The sequence below is a fragment of the Eretmochelys imbricata genome, chromosome 17 (assembly GCF_965152235.1).
Source record: "Eretmochelys imbricata isolate rEreImb1 chromosome 17, rEreImb1.hap1, whole genome shotgun sequence".
Taxonomy (NCBI): Eukaryota; Metazoa; Chordata; order Testudines; family Cheloniidae; genus Eretmochelys; species Eretmochelys imbricata.
The window spans coordinates 17,405,214-17,423,796 of record NC_135588.1 but is presented as its reverse complement, the minus strand read 5'-3'; the positions used below and the strand labels follow the sequence as shown (position 1 = coordinate 17,423,796).

The 18,583-nt window shown below is 42.5% G+C and overlaps 1 protein-coding gene across 2 annotated transcripts in view; it reads right to left on the bottom strand.

Moving 5' to 3' along the window:
* The window catches only part of ATP2A3 (ATPase sarcoplasmic/endoplasmic reticulum Ca2+ transporting 3), a 136,314-nt gene that overhangs the window by 75,328 nt on the left and 42,403 nt on the right, over positions 1–18,583 (bottom strand). For both annotated transcript variants that reach the window (XM_077836373.1, XM_077836374.1), the window contains exons 2-4: positions 12,650–12,667; positions 10,835–10,917; positions 1,871–1,975 (exon numbers count right to left, since the gene is read on the bottom strand). In XM_077836373.1, the coding sequence (XP_077692499.1) occupies positions 1,871–1,975; positions 10,835–10,917; positions 12,650–12,667 (206 nt within the window). The remainder of the gene's footprint in view (positions 1–1,870; positions 1,976–10,834; positions 10,918–12,649; positions 12,668–18,583) is intronic.

The window sequence follows — 18,583 nt, the reverse complement described above, 5'->3', positions numbered from 1 at the left end:
TAATGGTTAAAACAACAGAGTCTCAGGATTTCTGATTTCTAGACTGAACTCTGCTATGGACTCACTCTGAGACCATTAAAAAAAAAAGTCATTGAACCCAGTCTTGCCTCAGGTATCAGGGGATAGCCATGTTAGTCTGAATCCGCAAAAACAACAAGGAATCCGGTGGCACCTTAAAGACTAACAGATTTATTTGGGCATAAGCTTTTGCGAAAACCACTTCTTCAGATGCATAGAGTGAAAATTATAGATGCAGGCATTATATACTGACACATGAAGAGAAGGGAGTTACCTCACAAGTGGAGAACCAGTGTTGACAGGGCCAATTCGATCAGGGTGGATGTAGTCCACTCCCAATAATTGATAAGGAGGTGTCAATTCCAGGAGAGGAATTCCTCTTTAAGGTCCCACCAGACTCCTTGTTAGTCTTGCCTCAGTTTCCCTATATGTGACATAGGGGTTAATGCGCGCCTAGAGCAACTACAGTTGTGGACCTTCGTGAGCGAGTGTGTGGAAAATGCTTTGAGGTTCTTGCATGGGAAGTGTTCTGAACATACAAAGGAGCATTAGTATTTTAGAACTACATCAAAATGTAACAAAGGATCTTGGAGGGAAAACACACCTGGAACAAATGATCAGCGAGCCTAATCGTCTCTTGCTTCTAAGAATATGGATTTTCTACCCAGACACATTTCGGCTCAACTTGCAGCATCCCTGAGCACTGGATGCAGCAATTAGAATATATCAAATAAGCTTAAAACTAAGTTAAACAGCAGCTTAATATTTTGAAGTAAAAAAGACCTTAGTGTCCGCCACTTTTTCAGAATGGATACTATCTTGCAAGATGTTCCAGGGAACAACAGGCAAATGAAAGCACCTGGTAATAACTGCTACTGCAGTTGGGGTGCATTAAGAAGTTTGCTTAATGAAAACGCATTTGGCCACTGCCAAGAGATAAGTGGTATTTAACTAGGTGGTAAATAAGTGTGGCATCCTAAACTCCAAACTATACGAATTGCCAAATAAAAATTAAGGGATGACAAAATAAAGATTAAATGTAGTACATGTCACTCATTCTATTTTTATTCAGGATGGCATTTTATATCCTTTTAAAGTACTCACAGATTTTTTTTTTTTAAGTGAGCTAAACATGGAGAATTCACCAGCACAGGGTCTATTCCCTACTCGTTAGTTACCAACTTTGCCAATACCTGGCGAACTGAACTCACTTTTCTCTGGGGTTTTTTGGGGACTTTTTCCCTTGGGCAGATCAGACTCCAGCTGAGAGTCTGGCTCCTCATTTTCATTACTGTTTGGCAATTAAAAGCCTGCTTTCATCAACCTCAAGTGGGGTTCATGTTTTCCTTACCAGAATTTCTCCCTTCATTCCCTCAATGCTCCACAGTCTTATTTTTATTTTTGGCAGCTGCACAATACTTCCCTCACCACAGGCTTGTCTTCACTGCAGAGTTAACTCAAGTATTACCCCTCACCTGCATCCCCTTCATGTGAGTGTGCTGGTGCTTTTGCCTCAAGTTGGCTGGCTCGAGAGGGGGTAAAGGCCACAGCTTGAGTGAAGACAATTTGCCAGCTTTGTGCAGCTTGAGTGTTATTTCATAGTGTGACTAGTCGCTCAAACTTGCTAGCTCAAAAAAGAGCGGATTGGATCGTAGGAAACTTGAGTTAACTCTGCAGCGCAAACCTAGCACATGGTTCCAACTCATGAGCATCCCTTTGTGCATTTAAACAGCCAGGGCTTCATTCATGCAGGCTGTACAGTTCCTGGCACCTGGCCAATAGCTCCACTGCCCCCCAAACAAACCGCAGTGCTTACAGGAATTAAAGAAGGGAGACAAAAGCGGTTACATACCTGCCACACCCCCACAACAGCATTGGCTAAGAGAATCAGCATGATGACAACTGGCTCTACAAATGCAGTAGTGATCTCTTCACCTTCTTCAAACCAGGCCAGGATCTGCAGGGTGGCAAGATACAGTGTAACTCTAGGACCCGCTAGCTGTTTTGGGCAGCATAACTCAAACTACTGAAGCCAGTGGCAGTCCTTCCTTTGTCTTCCCTGGGCTTTGGATCAGGCCCTTCATCATGGGTGTGAACGCTATTAGTGTTAGATGCCTTGGGTCAGAGCAAGGTATCTGAGCATGTGCTTAAACTGAAAACACAGGATTGCTTGCATTGCATTCAATGTAATGGGACCACTCAGGTGCTTAAAGTTAAGCTCCTGCCTAAGTAGCTTGCTGAATTGGATTTTTTAAATTAGTGTTTTACAGCCCTGAAGCACCCAAAGCTATGAATCAGATGACCAGGTGAGAAAAGCACAAGTGCTGGTACAAAAAAAAAAAATCCCTCATGCCCACATTTTCACTCCCTTGAGCTGCTTGTCAAAGTATTTGTATGCAAAGATCACAGCACTGCCACAACAACACTGTAAAGCATTCAAATGTCAGCTCAGTCGAAGGCATGTATGTATCAGAGGTTCCCACTCCCATGTTGATTTTTCAGGAGGGAGTCCATCTGCAATTCCTCCCATTAGAAACCAGTCCCACCTAGAATTGCTGAAGGACAATTACAAGGCAAACTGGTTTTCTTGCCAGCAATCCTGAGGTGCAAAGTCAGGCTTAAAACGCAGCTGCCCAGGATTTGATTGCCCTTTGTGTGGCGTGATAACATGTCATTTTCACAAGACAATTACCGGCTGATATGGAATGCCGTTATTAAAAAATGACACCGACGAAGTGGATATTCACCCACAAAAGCTTATGCTCCAATACGTCTGTTAGTCTATATGGTGCCACAGGACTCTTTGCCACTTTTAAAGCAGAGAGGGTAGGAGATGGTAGGAGATTTGTCAGATGGTTGCTATTCAAGTGGACTGGAAACCAGTTTGTTAGCTCACCAGCTCATGAATGGCTCACATTATTCTTTACTGACCTATGTCTGGGCTAGGAAGGAATTGATATTGTATGGGTTATTTTCAATGAATTCCAGCAGGTCTGTTTATTTTTCTCCTAGATTATTATCTCTTTATCCACTTAAGGTTTTGCACTAGCAGAAAAGAAGACAAAGGCACTAAAAGCTCCTTATTCAAAATGTTGTGACTGTGCAAGTCAGGATTCAGAAATAATAGCATCTCAAAGTTCTGTTTTACATGAGATTTCTCACATGATGAAGGTCGAACTGACGACGACACCGTGCACCATGGGCTTGATCCAGAGCCCACTGAAGTTGATGGAAAGACTCCTTTTAATTTCAGCCAGGGTTGGGTAAGTCACCAAGTATTTACCAAGTACTACATAATAAATTTTTCTACATTTCCCGCTCTGTACTCTTGATTAGCAGATATGGAACTTTTCCCCCCTTGGGTTTTGGAGAGAGAGAAAAATCAAGGAACCTTGATATATACTGATTAAAATCTGTTCCTTCCACATCTGGGCATAATCCCCCCACCCCCGGCTCAGCCAGTAAATAACTCTGGTGCATGACTCTGGACTCTGTTATTATGTTCAAACCAGCAAACCAATTCATGAGGTAGCTGGGGACGTAAGGCAACTGTACACTAAGGAAAGTGGAGCTGTATATGTAGCATGATCCCCATATTCATAGGAGCTGAGAATCTAGTAAAGGGAGTCAGGCAAGTTCCATCAGAGACTGGGAGAGAAGGGTCCCTAAATCAGTCAGAGGCAGTTCAGGAATCAGAACACGAGTTCCCAGCTCACTGTCCTTTCCTGCTTTGATGACTGAGATAGCACATCCAAATGAGTATTCATTTGTGCTGAACTAAACAAATATCTGAGAATCAAGCACCTTTGAGAGCAGAGGGACACTGAATTATTGATTATAGCTCAAGGAAGTAGCTGTGACATCCTAGTTATGATTACAGAGTTCCCCTTCCAGTTACATCAATGCCCCCCCACCTCATTGCCTTGATTTTGCAAAAGCCTGGAGTTTAGCTGACTGAAGCAAGGAAGATGAAGGCCAAAGCTGAAAGTCCCACTAAAATCCCCAGCACCATGTGCAGGTTTTACAGCAACTGTCATTCACAATCCCAATCGTCAGGATTCGTTTTCAAGTACTGCCCATGCAGATTACCAGCTGGATGTGGTCACTGGCACGTGCAATTGCTGCCATTACATAAGCCCTAACACGTACAAATTAGGCATGCAAATGGTCATGCACTTTTGTGCGTGCAATCTTTCTCTAAGTCAGGTCCTGAGACTCTATGACTGCTTTAGCTTTTCAGACATGCCACCTGGAGCCTTTACAGGAAAGTCCCTTATTCAGCAGCAAAACCAGCAGCAACAGAGCACGATATAGTCGCCTAACCTGCATGTCATTCTCTTAACGCAGGCCCTAAATTGTCGTTTTCTGCATTCAAAGAATGAACCACCATAAAGAAAAAATAAATACAACCAAAGTTAATTACAAGAGCAGGTTTTCTAAAGCTCAGTTGTACATAATCTAAATGTGGAGGCAAATCTGGCCTGACAACATGCCTTAAAGAGATAGCCACGTGTTTTTCATACTACCCAGAGAGCATCTAAAAGGTCAGTGATATTAGACATTTCTAATGCAGCCAGTACTGTAGTTCTAGGCACCACTGAAAGTATGTGAAATCAGTGACACCATACAGTACCAGGCACCACTAATATGACAAGAATCAGCGATGTAGTTTCGAAGGCTATGTCTACACTGGCAATTGAACGACAACACTTTTGTCTTTCAGAGGTGTTAAAAACCCCCCATGCAAGACAAAAGTTTTGCCGCGGCAAGTGCCAGTGTGAACAGCGCGTTGTCGGCAGGAGCGCTCTTCTGCCGATAACACAAACGCTGCTCGCTGTGGGTAAAAGTTTTTTGTCGGCAGGAAAGCCAACAAACAGTGGCTACACTGTGCGACTTTAAGCAGCACGCCTGTGGCAACACACCCATGTCGCTAAAAGGCTATGTCTGCACTACACAGCTAAGTGCCATTGATAGCAAGTGAATCAACAAGAGTGCCAGCATTCAGATTACTCAGTGTTGTATAGACTAACTGCTATGCTAATGTATGGACTTTGTGCTGATTCACTATATATTTGTTCAGAACAACAACAGATGTGAGAGAGGTCACTAGGAGGAGGGTTACACATTAGTAAAGCTTCAGGATGCGTAAACCGGAAGGGCGAGTTTGCATACATGCCTCAGTTACAGAGAACACTTTGCATCTGGCAAGAGGTTTGCTAATGAATCAACATTCCACCCCAGCAAATAAACACAGGCGTTTAAGCTTTCCACTGAAAAATTAAATGCGGGGGGGGGGGGGGGAGGGGTACGGGGGGGACGATGACAAGGAGAGCGGAGAGAGAAGAGACTCCTATTAAAGATCTACCAGTCTTGCCAAGAAGAAAGTGATAGGTAGAGCTAACAACCAGCCAACTCTAAATCCTTCTCCCAAAACTCAAACCCAAACCAGAATCCATCCAGCGCTCCCATTTTTCCATTGCTGTGCCAAAATTTCCCACACAAGCTGTTCCGGTGGTGTTTGCAAGCTGTCCAGGAAGTACTAGAAATCTCATTGAAAAACCTGTTGTCATAAGACTGCCATCTCATTTTGAATAAACATTCTGCACATTTACAGTGCCCTGCAGCACTTTACAGTACTCTCACAGGAGGAGGGAAATTGCCTCAAAGAAGTGAAGCAACTTCCCAAGATCTGTCAGAAAGTCAGAGCAGAACCAGGAACAGAACTGGGGATTTCTGACTTCTTGTGCCCTGATCTAACTGCTAAACCATATTGTCTCCTGCATGCCCAAACAAGCTCGGGTGAGGTCAGATAAGCATGCCAAGCTTTCGTTGGATCACCTGTAGTGACAGCTGAAACCTCAACTTGAAAGACACATGGCCCCCTACCATAGCTATGTCATTAAAGAAAATGTGTCATGATCCACAGACATCAAGCTACATTGTGGATGCCCAGAATTAGTCTAAAATTTATTTTCTCTAGCAGCAAGACGTTTTCCTCATTTCTGAAGTGGAAATGATCTACATACCCATCTTTCTAAAGTGATTTGGGATCTATGGATGAAGAAGTACTCCATAATAGCTAAGAATAACAAAAGCCATTCATACGTCAACTAGAATCTATACTTCCACACTGAAATCCTCAAAAATACATAACATATTAAGGTACAGAGAAATTAAATACTACATTTTGTTATTGGTGTCAAGTAAATTACACCCTACATTTTGGGGAGGCACATAATTTAGTGGATAAGACAGAAGAGAGAAAGAGAGACACGACCTAGGTTTTACTCCCAGCTCTGCCAGTGACCTACTATGTGACAGGTCACTTCCCTCCTCTGTGCCACAGTTTCTCCTCCCACCCTTTGATGTCTTGTCTATACAAGATCTTCAGAACAAGGACTGTCTTACTATGCATTTGTGCTATTATGGAACCTCAATTGCAGTCAGGGCTTCTTGGCTGATATCACAACATTTTCTGCAGTAGAAGTTTAAAGGGAAGATAAATTTATGCTATCTAAATAGCATTAGACTCAGCCATGCCATTAAATCCCTTTCCTAAAATGACAAAATTCACAACAGTGAGAAGGTGGAGTTTGTTTCAATATCTCAAACTCTCATTCACTCATGATTTTGGCATCAATAGGCTCTTTAAACAGAACAGGCTCAACTAAGCTAACAGCAGGTGTAAGAGCAACTCCTACACACGATGGCATAATGCTGAAATTCCAACTCAAGAATCTATCTGGAGAAAAATAATGTAAAATGCTGGATTTTTAAATTAAAAATTTAATGCCTCTGACTAGCATTAAAGTGGCTTTGACACATCTAGACATTAAACTGTCAAGAGAAAGGCTTTATTTCAAAGCAAGAGGGTCCAAACATACAGATTTTGTAAACAATTTCAGGACTCCTCCTTCCTTGATACATACAGATGCATGGATTTGGTCCCTGCTGTTTAGATCGGAATATTGATTAATATGTGGAATTTTAATATTAGCTTCACTTATATAAGAAGTTCCCTGTTTCACCTCCAATGACCTACACAATCTGTGAACAGGAAGAGTTCCCACATCATCACACCACCGGGTATTGTTTAAAAATAAACCTCACCCTTTTTCTTGCACTCTGCCTGTGTTCTTAACTACAGCCCCGCCGCAAGATTGTACTTGCCAACATAAAAAAGGGCATTTTTCTCAGCCAAGCTTCACATCCCTCCCTCAAGATCTTTCTTCTTCAGAAAGCCACTCAAGCCTTTTATGTACCAGAGCTGGAGCTCCACAGACCCTTCTGATCCAGCTATTTGTGAGAAACAGCAGAATAGCTCTGCATCTCCCCATAGGAACCCAAAGTCCAGCACCCAGTCACTCTGTTCTTCTCTTTCCACTATGCCCAAGGTGCATCCCTAACAGTCTTCTTTGTATCTCTCCCCTCCATACAGAGCTCCATAATACCTGGAATCCCCGTCTGTTCCCCCTGTCCTAAATCCTTCCACCCTCTCTTCCAATAGACAGCTCTTCAAGGAGAAACAGCCCACTTCCACCCCTTCATTCAACATAAGAAGAGAGTCACACACAACATCATGGAGATGCCTGTTCACAACAAAAAAAAAATTATGTTCTTTTAGGTATACAGGTAAAACTTCAAAGATTTCGCATACTACTTCTTTCCTACCCTTCCAAAAATGCAGTCCATTCCTCCTTATAGATTCCTGACACTCGGGAATAGAAGAACGGAACAAGTCATTGAATCTTCTGCTATGTGGAAGATCAGATCAATCCTCCATTCTTTTTATCCTATGCACACTTTTCCTGGCACTAAGGATGTCTTCGCTGCAGAGTTAACTCAGGTGATTGGCACGTGGATCAGGGCACCCAGGCTAGCTTAGCCCAGGTGTGAGCAGCAACACTATAAAGCCACATTTAAGTTTGTGAGGCCACAGTGGCTCTGTACTTCCCCCATGTGTCATGAGGCCTTCTGGGGGTACATCCCTTGGTTCTTAGCACTTCAATAAGCTGAGCCGCAATATGATTCTTTCCCAACAAATTGTGGGAGAACTTGTCTGTCCTTCTAGGCATACAGTGGGAATTGTGAGAAGGCACTGAAGGACCATCACCACTCGACTGGTTTAGCCGGTCTCCTCACTGCAAAGTGGGCTGGTTACCAGCCAAAGTGAAAAGCAGCATTCAGGCTTTAGTTTATAGCCCAGGATAGCCAGCTACCCCAGGTTGAAAGCACCACCAAACTTAGGTCAGAAGTTTCTGTGTGTGGACAGAAGCTTGGTTAAGGACAACCACCAAGTAAGAGCCCAGATTAACTCTGCAGTGAAGACAGACTCTCCGTGGCTAATTTTATCTAGCGTGGGTACAACGGTTTTCACGCAACTCACAAGGGAAGCTGAATTTAGTTTCTTACACAAGTCTTGCAGCAGAACATCACCTACTAAGCAACATCTGAGCTCAATGGGAGATGCCAAATACAATCTTATGATCTTTTCATGCAGAAACTTGGAACTTTTAGCAAGAAATAAGGGGAAAATCTGTGTATGCAACAGAATTATAGGTGCTGTCTTAACCTTGGAGTCTGCACACAGGGCTAATGGCCTGTAAAAGGAAGTTTTAACAGACAAGAGACCATTAAAAGAGAAAAATGAAGAATAAAATGTGGAGACTCAGTGGTTCAAAATTGAGATTGCCCAAATGACTTCAGGGGCAGGCTGCTCAGGCCCCAAATCGGCAAAGCACTTGAGCACGTCCTTACAGTGACGATATGCTTAAACGCGTTGCTAAATTGGGACTTTAGAGAATGCAGAACCTCTGCAGCTGTCACAAAAAACTACCACATCTATTCATGTCATTTGTGTCTCTTTGCATATTAACCTTTCTTTGGTTGCAGCTTTGCCTACTACTTTAAACACACATCCTGTCCTCCTTTACTCTTGTTCAACACCTATTCAAAACCATGCTTGTATATTAATTCTACATTCACATGGTTAAATAAATGTACTGATTTGCCTGCCATGCTCACTCATCAGAGCAGCTCACATTCTTGGATCTGTCACTATAAAGAGCTTGAACTTCTCAGGGGGGAAAACAAGCTTAACTTAGTGCTGAGCAACTCAAAATACTTTCTGCTGTGGCTCCTCCATCACATGGGTTTTAGCACTCCTGTTAAAATTCCTACGGATTATAGATCTTTTGTGCTGTATTCATGTTTCATAATTATATTTCCTGAATTGCATGCAGTTGAGATTGTAGACTCTTTGGGCAAGCACTGTATTTTATTTCACGTGTACAGCATCTAGCACAATGCGATCTCAAATTCAACTGGGGCTGACTTGATCACAGTGTACAAATACCCACATGGGGAACAGACATTTGATAACAGAGGGCTCTTCAATCTAGCAGACAAAGGTATAACGAGATCCAAAGGGTGCAAGTGGAAGCTAGATACATTCAAACGAAAAATAAGGTACAATTTATTAACGGTGAGGGTAAACAACCTCTGGAACGACTCACCAAAGGTTGTGGTGGATTCCCCATCACTGGACATTTTAAAATCAAGAAAGTGTGTTTTTCTAAAAGATATTGAGTCCAACCACAGCTATCAGGACTTGAAGCAGGAATTAATTCAGGGAAGTTTATGCAGGCCAGACTAGATGATCACAGTAGTCTGTTCTGGCCTTAAAATGAATGACTATCAAGGTGAAGTGCTTTATCCAAGATTACACAGCAGGTCAGTGGTTGAGCTGCGTATATAGCCTTTGTCTCCCGACTTAGTGCAGTGTCTTGTCCTCTGCACTGTCTCCCACTACACCACAGTACTTTGCTATTCTGCAGGAACTAGCCAGAGAGCCACAAGTACAGTAGAAAGTGATACCTCGTTAAATGAATGGCCTCGCAGTCTTCTAACTGGGCAGCTATTGAACTAGTTTGGAAGGAACTTAATTACAGCACATGTGAAACATACACAGCTAAACAGCTGTGGCTTTTTAGAAGTCTGACATGAATTTTCAGAATGAATTATCTGGATCAAAGGTTTAAATTTGCCAAATTATCATTAAACTCAATGGGAGAACCTGATAATAGCCAAGTTTCAAGGTACATAGATGCTGTAGGGTTTCTAATTTGGTGGATGTTATTGGGATTGGCTTTGAGCATACAACATGTGGCTCAGTTAGTGGCACTTATACCCCTGACGTCCTTCTGCCCATCTCCAACAGAATTCAGTGTGAAATTTAAAGAACCCAGGAAATTTTGGGATAACGTAAGTGGCTTGATCAATATTCCCTAATGTCAAAGCTGTGTGCAAGTTACTGTCAGTTATCTGCACAGTCGCTGCACTGCTGGTATAACTGCTTTGTAAAGCACCTAGAGTCACTTAGCATCCCATATACCTGGTCTGATTAAAGTGCAATACTCGGTCTATCTTGTACCTTCTTTTGGGCTAAATTTATCTGCAGATTTATATTGGGGTAGGAATCCTCTTCCCCCTAGCCATCTGAGTCACATGTCTGCTGCTGCAGTTCTGAGGTTGCAGCAGATCTTGCTCCTGGTGGTCCTTTGGTTCCAAAGAAAGTGCCTGATAACGAATCCAGAAGTGCTACCCCATACCTCTTTTCTGTATACTTTTCACTCACTTTCACAGACTTCCTCCAAATCCTGTTTCCCTGATGCAGCATCAGTTCCACTATAGTCAGGACCTTTGTGAGTGCATAGAGGGAGCATCAACCACTGTCTGCTTTCAGAGCACAGACAATGCTGACTGGTATTTGTTTATTTGGGAGCATTACACATAGAGAGGAGAGGAGGATACTTACAAATGACACAACGGCAGCCAAGAGAAGAATGCGCACAAGGAGATCTTCAAACTGCTCCAGCACCAGCTCCCAGAGCGACTTTCCTAGCAAAACAAAATATGGAAGCACCATAAGCACTACACAGGTGCTGAAAATGAACTTGGGAGAGCTCAAGATACTAAGCCTGCTTGGGTGCAAGGGTTCTGTGCTATGCTTTGAGGTTGGACTTGCTTGCGTTAGAATTACTGGCATGACTCACTGTGGGCTTGACTGAAGAAAGAACCCCCTATTCAGGACCGCACTTAAATATATGCCTACGCTCCACTGAAGTCGATGGGACTCAACCACATGCCTAATGTAAAACATATGCTAAGTGCTGTCCTGAATCAGGACTCGTATCATTGCCAGCTCAACTCCAAGGTGAGCGTGTGGCAGCCATACCTATGCCTGACCGGATCATGCTAAGCTCCACCAGCATGAATTACAAGCCCTTGCCAGGGGCTAAGCGGAAGACAAATGGGGATGGAAGGAGGCAGCCAAGAAACAAGGCAGTGTTTCCTGGTGGCGATCACAGATGGTTAGTAGACAATGGCCCTGTGCACAGGGATATCACTAAAAACTGATGCACCTGAAGTTTCCTGGGTTTAAAAGAAAAAAAAAAAAAAAAAAGATTCACACACTTTGAAAAGCCCAAGGTTTTAGTTTGGGTGGAACTGAGGTCCCTGCCTGCCATTGCAGAGCTATGCATTGCTCTAATTTCTGGAGTAATATAACTCACCTTTCAAGGGATAGCATGTAGGATTTTCACAGCCAAAATTTGACCTATCTAAACATCATCAGACATGAATCCTCCCCCAAACTAAGTTTGTTTGCATGTTTTGTTTTGTTTTAACTAAAGGGACTAACATGGAGCCCCCTTCCCTTCATTTATGTAGTTTCGGAAAACTGCACGTGCTCAACTTACAGGATGTATAAATGCTTGTTAGTGTTGAAGACATCCATTCTTCTTACACTTAAAAGGTTTCACCACACTGCTTCATAATCCCCAACAAAGCAGTGTACAATAGATGCCTTTTTATCTGAGAACCAACAGTCTAGCGATCAGAGCAGGGAGCTACGGTCTAATTCCCATTGAAACCAATGAGAGTTAGGTACCTAAATACCTTTGAGGATCTGGACCTAAGTCAGCATTTCTGCATTCTATTTTTGAATGTCTTTGACTCACTATATGACACATGGGGAATCCCTTAAACCTCTTGGGGGCTCAATTTACTCACCTGCACAATGAGTATAAGCTTATAATCTTTATGCAATGCTTTTGGAACCACAGGTTACAGGTGCTACGTAAATGTAAAGTATTATTATTATAGTAGATATGCACCGGTCTAGCTTAGGATGCCTTGTAGGTCAGGCTGCTCTGTACGCATAGGAGCTACTTTTTAACAGTTCCATAGAATGATCTTTTACCAAAATTTGCTGTATCAGAATCAAGTAAAAAAAATTCCTTTATGAGACAATTTTCAAGCTCAAAATTCTAGACAGCATCACCCAAGAGTGTGAAGTCATCTTTCTTTCCCCTCCTAAATCTCACACAGGTATGTTTTGCCTCTGTGTAACTGGGGTTGTTCTTAGGCCTCCAACTCTCTCCATGGGCTTAAAGAAGAGCCCAATGCAAAATATTCCCATGGGCATTGAATCAGGTCCTTTGTGAGCTGCCCAGCAGTCTTCATTGGACTAGCTGACACTAAGCTCCCCACCCAGAATATCTAAAGACATGCTCCAAGAGTGAAGGGAAGGTCGAAAAAGAAAAAGCAGAGCCAATATAATTCCACCTACCTTCTTCAGCAGGGAGTTCTGCAGATTTCCACCAATATGCCAAAAAATATACATGGTAGGAGAGAAAAGAAAAAGAATAGATATTATTGATCTGGAAACAGACACAAGAATTCAGCATTGGAAACAAACTGGTTGAGTGGTTAGACTAGAAAGCTTTGTGAAAACCACATATTTTCATTTATACACATCTGAGGCCCCAAGAACTTTGGAAAGGGTGCAAAAAAGGCATCTATGTACCAAACACAACAAGAGACAGCCTAACAAATCTTAAGGAAAAGAGGTGAGATGTATGATGCCCCCGGGACGCTGGTTGAATGGAGAACATTATGCATTTTAGAGACCAAACTGGAATTCATTTTCTTTTCTACCCCAAGATAATTCTTCCCAGTAGTGTCTGCGTTTCTCCTTTGCTCTTCCTAACATTTGTTTTAAAGAACAAAAAGCCAGTCTCCATTTCCCCCTGACAGTGCAACCAGGCAAAGGCACAGGGGTCAGAGCAGAGAGTTGGAATTACTCAGAGGTTACTGGATTTCAATAAAATATACATCTTCTTTCAAACTTGACAACCCTGACAAGAGACTAAACTGCCTAGCCCTCACTTTGCTCATACAGTTCAACCTCAATTATCCAAAACTCCGTTATCCAAGATAGAGTCACATTCCCTGACAGACTATTAATTACACTGAATAGATCCTCATTAGCCTGAAACCTTGACGGCCTGCAAGACATTTGGAAATCCAGCTTGTATTGAAAACAGTCCCACATCAGAAGAGTGTCAGTTACAGTACCTCTCACAAGCATTATTATTTTAACAGAATCTATGGGTTAACAAATTAAGATTTTGAGATTTAAGAGATTAATGAAGTATGTAGCTTGGCTGCCTTTGTCCAGGGTGGGGGCGGAACGACGACAACTGATCAGAAGAAATAAATAAATAAAATTAATTCCCTGTCACTTATACTTTCCTTCCCAGACTAGCTCTGTTTTTCCCTCCTTTGAGTACAACAGAGAAGATAAAGGTGACATTTTTAAAAGAACTCAAGGTTGGCCTAACACTGCTCCAGTGGGAGTTTTACCACTGGAATTCAATGAGAGCAGAATTAGGCCAACACTTTTCAAACTCCCATCGGTTAGAAAGGAGTCCCATTGCCAGCTTCTGGTCTTATACAACTCTGTCTGTCTAGGTTTTAGCATATCATTGGTGTATCTCACACATGCACGTGGACTTTATCCTCAACATACCTGTGAGACAGAGAAGTACCATCATCACTTTACAGGAGGAGAACAGAGGCACTTTGAGACTGTGCGCTCCAAATAAATACGATTCCTCTGGGTCTGAAATGCTGAGACTATTTGAAAAACAGTTCAAGTGTCCCTGCTACCTCTTTTAGAGAGGCACCTCTCTCTCCCCCAGTCTCACTAGTATTTTGATAGGTCTGGAATGTACAAATGCCAGTTGGTGCTAACAACCTCCCCCTTTATTACTGATCATTTCTGTTGCAATAGCGTCTGCAGGTCTCAAATCAGGGCCTCGTCATGCTAGCCATTGTACAAAAAAGTAGTGCAAAAACAGTTCCAGAGAGCTCACAGCCTAGCATTTTGACAATATGCAATCAGTGGATGAGCAGACGAACAGGGCATGGAAGGGCAAGGTAACCATAAACACCAGTGAGTTTGCATAAGTCACTAATTATACTGGCTTCAGTATTCACGATAGGCTGCTCTCCAGTACCTTCAACCATATATTTTGACTATTTTATTTGGTCATCAGCCCTTTTCCCCCTTTTCTCTTTTTACACTTAAACGCCACCCCTTGCAATACCTACAACTGGCTGGGTCACTGATGTTACTATCAGTCACTTCTGGGCACCTGCAGAAGAGAATTCCCACAAGCAGCCCCTACAAATACTCATATTCAACAGATGCCCTGAGCTCCCTTAGCAATCCAGGGTGCTCCCCGGCTTTAACCAGTCACCTGCTGTTCCACCATTCCGAGGTATATCTGTCAGTTCTAAGGAACACCGTCCCTGACTGATCTCTCAACCAGAGCAAAGCTTTGCATCTTAATCTTGGCAAGCAAAACTGATAACTGCCCCAAGGTGAAAATAAAAGCCTGAAAGGAAAAAAGCTCCTAATCTGAAATCGCCTGATAAAGATTTACAGGATAGACTACAAGCTTCAGAGACTTCTCACATATTTCTAAGAATGAAAATATTTAACTGCGGTAATGCAACAGAAAAGGAAGTTCCCTCATAGATATAATAGTCTAATGTTTCCACACTCAGCTGGAATAATGGGGTAGGTATAGGGCAATGCAATATCATGTGTTGCAATTATATACTCCCACCCACAGCCAAATTATTTTGTTTATAGTCTATATATTTATATGCATGCACACACATTAGAGAATGAATCTTGGCATACACACACACACGCCATGGTTTTCACAAGTGGCCTGTGATTTTGTGTGCCTTACTTGAACCATATGAAAAGGGCCAGTTTTCAGAAATTTCTGAGCACCCATGCTCTGGAAGTCAGGCACCTCCAAAACACCTCTAGTCTGGCACCCAAAAACCCTAGTTTGGCACCCAAAAACCCTAGTTATATATGACAGATTTCCAAAAGTAAGATTTTCAATTCATACACGCACAGGCGCACACAGGCTTATAAGTGCAGAGGTGACCTCCAAGTGATAAATTGCAGAGCTGAGTTATAAATGTATTTATCACTCACTTTTGCCCACTTCACGTGCCAGTTCCCTCAGGGATTTACTCAACCAGAAAACCAGCTTTCCAATGGCACACAGAGCACTGACTTCTAGCTCTGGGAAGTCCAAAGACAATGAATTGTAAAGCCTTAACATTTTTATTTTTTTCTGGCCATCCAGGGGTTACAATAACTTTCCCTGTTGCATTTCACACCTGGGGCTGGGAGGAGCGAACACTACCTAAGGTTGACTCATGTTTAGAATTTTCTCTATATGCAGCAGACAGCCCTGTAATGAGATAGGGGATCAGGAAGAACAGTGGCTTCTGCTAGACTGTACTGGACTCCCCCGCAGTGCACTGCGAAGGTTTCTATGGGATTTTGCGTAGTTTGACAGAGCTATGTAGAAGCCTGGCAGAGCCCACACTGCATGCAGTTGCCACAGTTTGCCACACTACAGCCAGCAGGACAAAGTACTTCTAGCTAATAATGATGAAGGCAGGGGAATACGGTCCAGATGGCAGATGGGCTCCCAAGGGAGGACAGAGGAAAACTGTCTGAGCTGGGGGAAAGGCAAGAGGCACATCCCAATTCTTCAACTTTCCCTAGATCCTGCAGCTTGCTGTCAAAAGGCCGTAAGACTGGGTGCTCTAATTTAATTGCATGCACACATTTCAGCCTGGGTTGGGAGCTGGGAAACCATTCTACACCAGGGTCCACATTAATAATGTTTCAGGCAGCTCCTGCAAGAAGAAAGGGATTCACCAAGGTACAGAGTTCCACATTGGGGGGGTCACCACAGTACAAATTTGGTCCACTAAAGCATAGTTAGTTTCATCCCAGACAAGTATCAGTGCTTCCACTGAGGAGGAGGAAGAGGCATTAAATTTTTCATGCAAATGGCTGGATCACTCTCTCTCAGCGGTAGCCAAGGCATTTATTCTCTCACGCTGTCTCTTTTTTTAAAAAAAAAATATCATTAGCATTCAGTGAATGAATTCTCATTTCATAGCAAAGCACTGGTGACTCACAACTGCAGACACATTTCAGAGGGAAGAATCTTTTTGAACGAAATGAACAAAAACATCTCATGCAAGCTTCGATTTCGCCTTCTGTGGAGGAAGCAAGTAGAACTGAGCAAGATAGGTAATATGACAAAGCCAGACACCCTCACGCACTGTCTAGCTAGGTATTTATACTACACTCCCTGTGGTATACAAGTATTCAGTGCACTTGAGTTCTGAGTTCTCCCCATAAAACTTAAGGACAGAGGGGGCGTGGGGACAAACATTGCAAGATGAGAATTGAGAGGACAGAGGTAATATCCAGATTACAGAGGAGTCAAACACAAACACAAATCCAAACACCCTTGAACTTAAGAAAGTTCAGCTATAAACCTAAGGGTCACACCCTTTTTTTTTAAACATAGGATGAACAAAAACGACCAGGGCTGAAAACGTTCACTAAAAAAACCCAAACTGCAGTAACATATTTTTGTACAAAGGAAGATTGGAATGTGCATACTGGAGTCACTAGCTGATGGCTGTTTGAGAGCAAGGATGGGACTTTTCAGGGCTTATCAAACTCTTCCAGCAGAGTCTTTCAGAGCAAACAATTTTCTGCATTTTCAAGAGTTGGTTTCTTAGTAGATTCATATCATAGGTTAAGCTGGGGGAGTGATGGCATGGATTTGGCTCACCGACTTCCTCGGTTTGCAGCAGTGTCACAAACTAGAATTCAGCCTGTGGAATCAAGATTTGATAAGCCAGCAAAGAATCAATGTTATTTATCTATAGTATGGTAGTGCTTGGGCACTGCCATCAAGGTTGGGACCCCATTGTGCTAGGGGACCTGTACATACACATAGTGAAACACAGTCCCAGCCTTGAAGGCCTTATAATTTAACTAGATAAGACAGACAAATAGTGAGAGGCAAAACAGACACACAGATAGAAGAGCCTTGCTCATGGCCACAGCAGCTAAGTGGCAATTGGGAATAGGAGCCAGATATCTGGATTCCCATTCCAATGCCCGATCAACTCCCTCAGCAATAGGCTGTTCCTTCCACTTTTAGTACTACACTGTTTGCACATCAAAATAAAAATCAAAGTTACATGTAATTAAATACCAATTATTTTGATTGAAACTTTCAAAGACGACTAAGGGATTGAGTCACATCTACATTCAATGGGCCTTGAGAGACACAACCCTAGTCTTCAGCCTGATATTTTTGTTAATAGTGAAGCACTGAAATAGGTAACTGACAGCAAACACAAGCTTTCCTTCCAAGCCCTGGTGCTCACTGATACCAATTAATGGACCAAATTTGTCTCTGGTGTAAGTTCAATGGAGTTTCACCAGGCCTGATTTCAGCCAAATGTGCTTGAATTACTCTAACTGCAAATTAAGGCTGGGTTTAGATAAAGTAAAAGGTGACTCAAACCTAGATTATGAACTCTATATCTTCATACAGCAGCAACAGCACAGAGCTGGTGAATGAGAACCAGGAAGTGAAACCAACTAATCTATTTTCCATTGTCTATTTTCATTCAAAGAAATGCAAAGAGTAAACGACCAAAAAAAAATTAAACTTATTCAACTTTTCAATTACAGCATCAGGTCTTACTAGTAACAGAGGCAGAGACTTTGTTATTGTGATGACTTTCCTAACCTAACTTCACCCCCTTCAAACCATTACACTTAGGCTTGGAGGGATCTGATTTTTATCAGTAAATGTCGGCAAACATTCATTTCACCATACACATGCAAAGCAACGAAAAAAATGTTCATCTAGAACCATCAAAATTAACAGATACACAAAACAAGAAAAATGCTGATCGAGAAATCAGAGTTTGATTTAGGGATCTTTACTTTGTATATTTTGACATGTGATGTTGACAATGTGTGTTTTAACAGTTATGAATCTCTAACTTTTTGACTCTCAACACCTTACTGTCATTAAATAATTATTGCCTGACACACCCACCCCTGACCCCAGCCTTTAGCTGCCACTCAGGTCAAAGAGTGGAGGGCACCTGGCTCCCATTGAAATCAACAGCAAGAATAAGAAAAGTTGCTGAGGCTCATCCACCCCTCTGACCACTACCCCATGGCTGCATGGCCACATGGGCACTCAATGGACGGAACAAGTGATCAGCACAGTTCTTCTTTAGCTCAGTGAAGCACGCACAGGAAAATGGAGGGACTGAAGGAAGCCTGTTCCAAAGG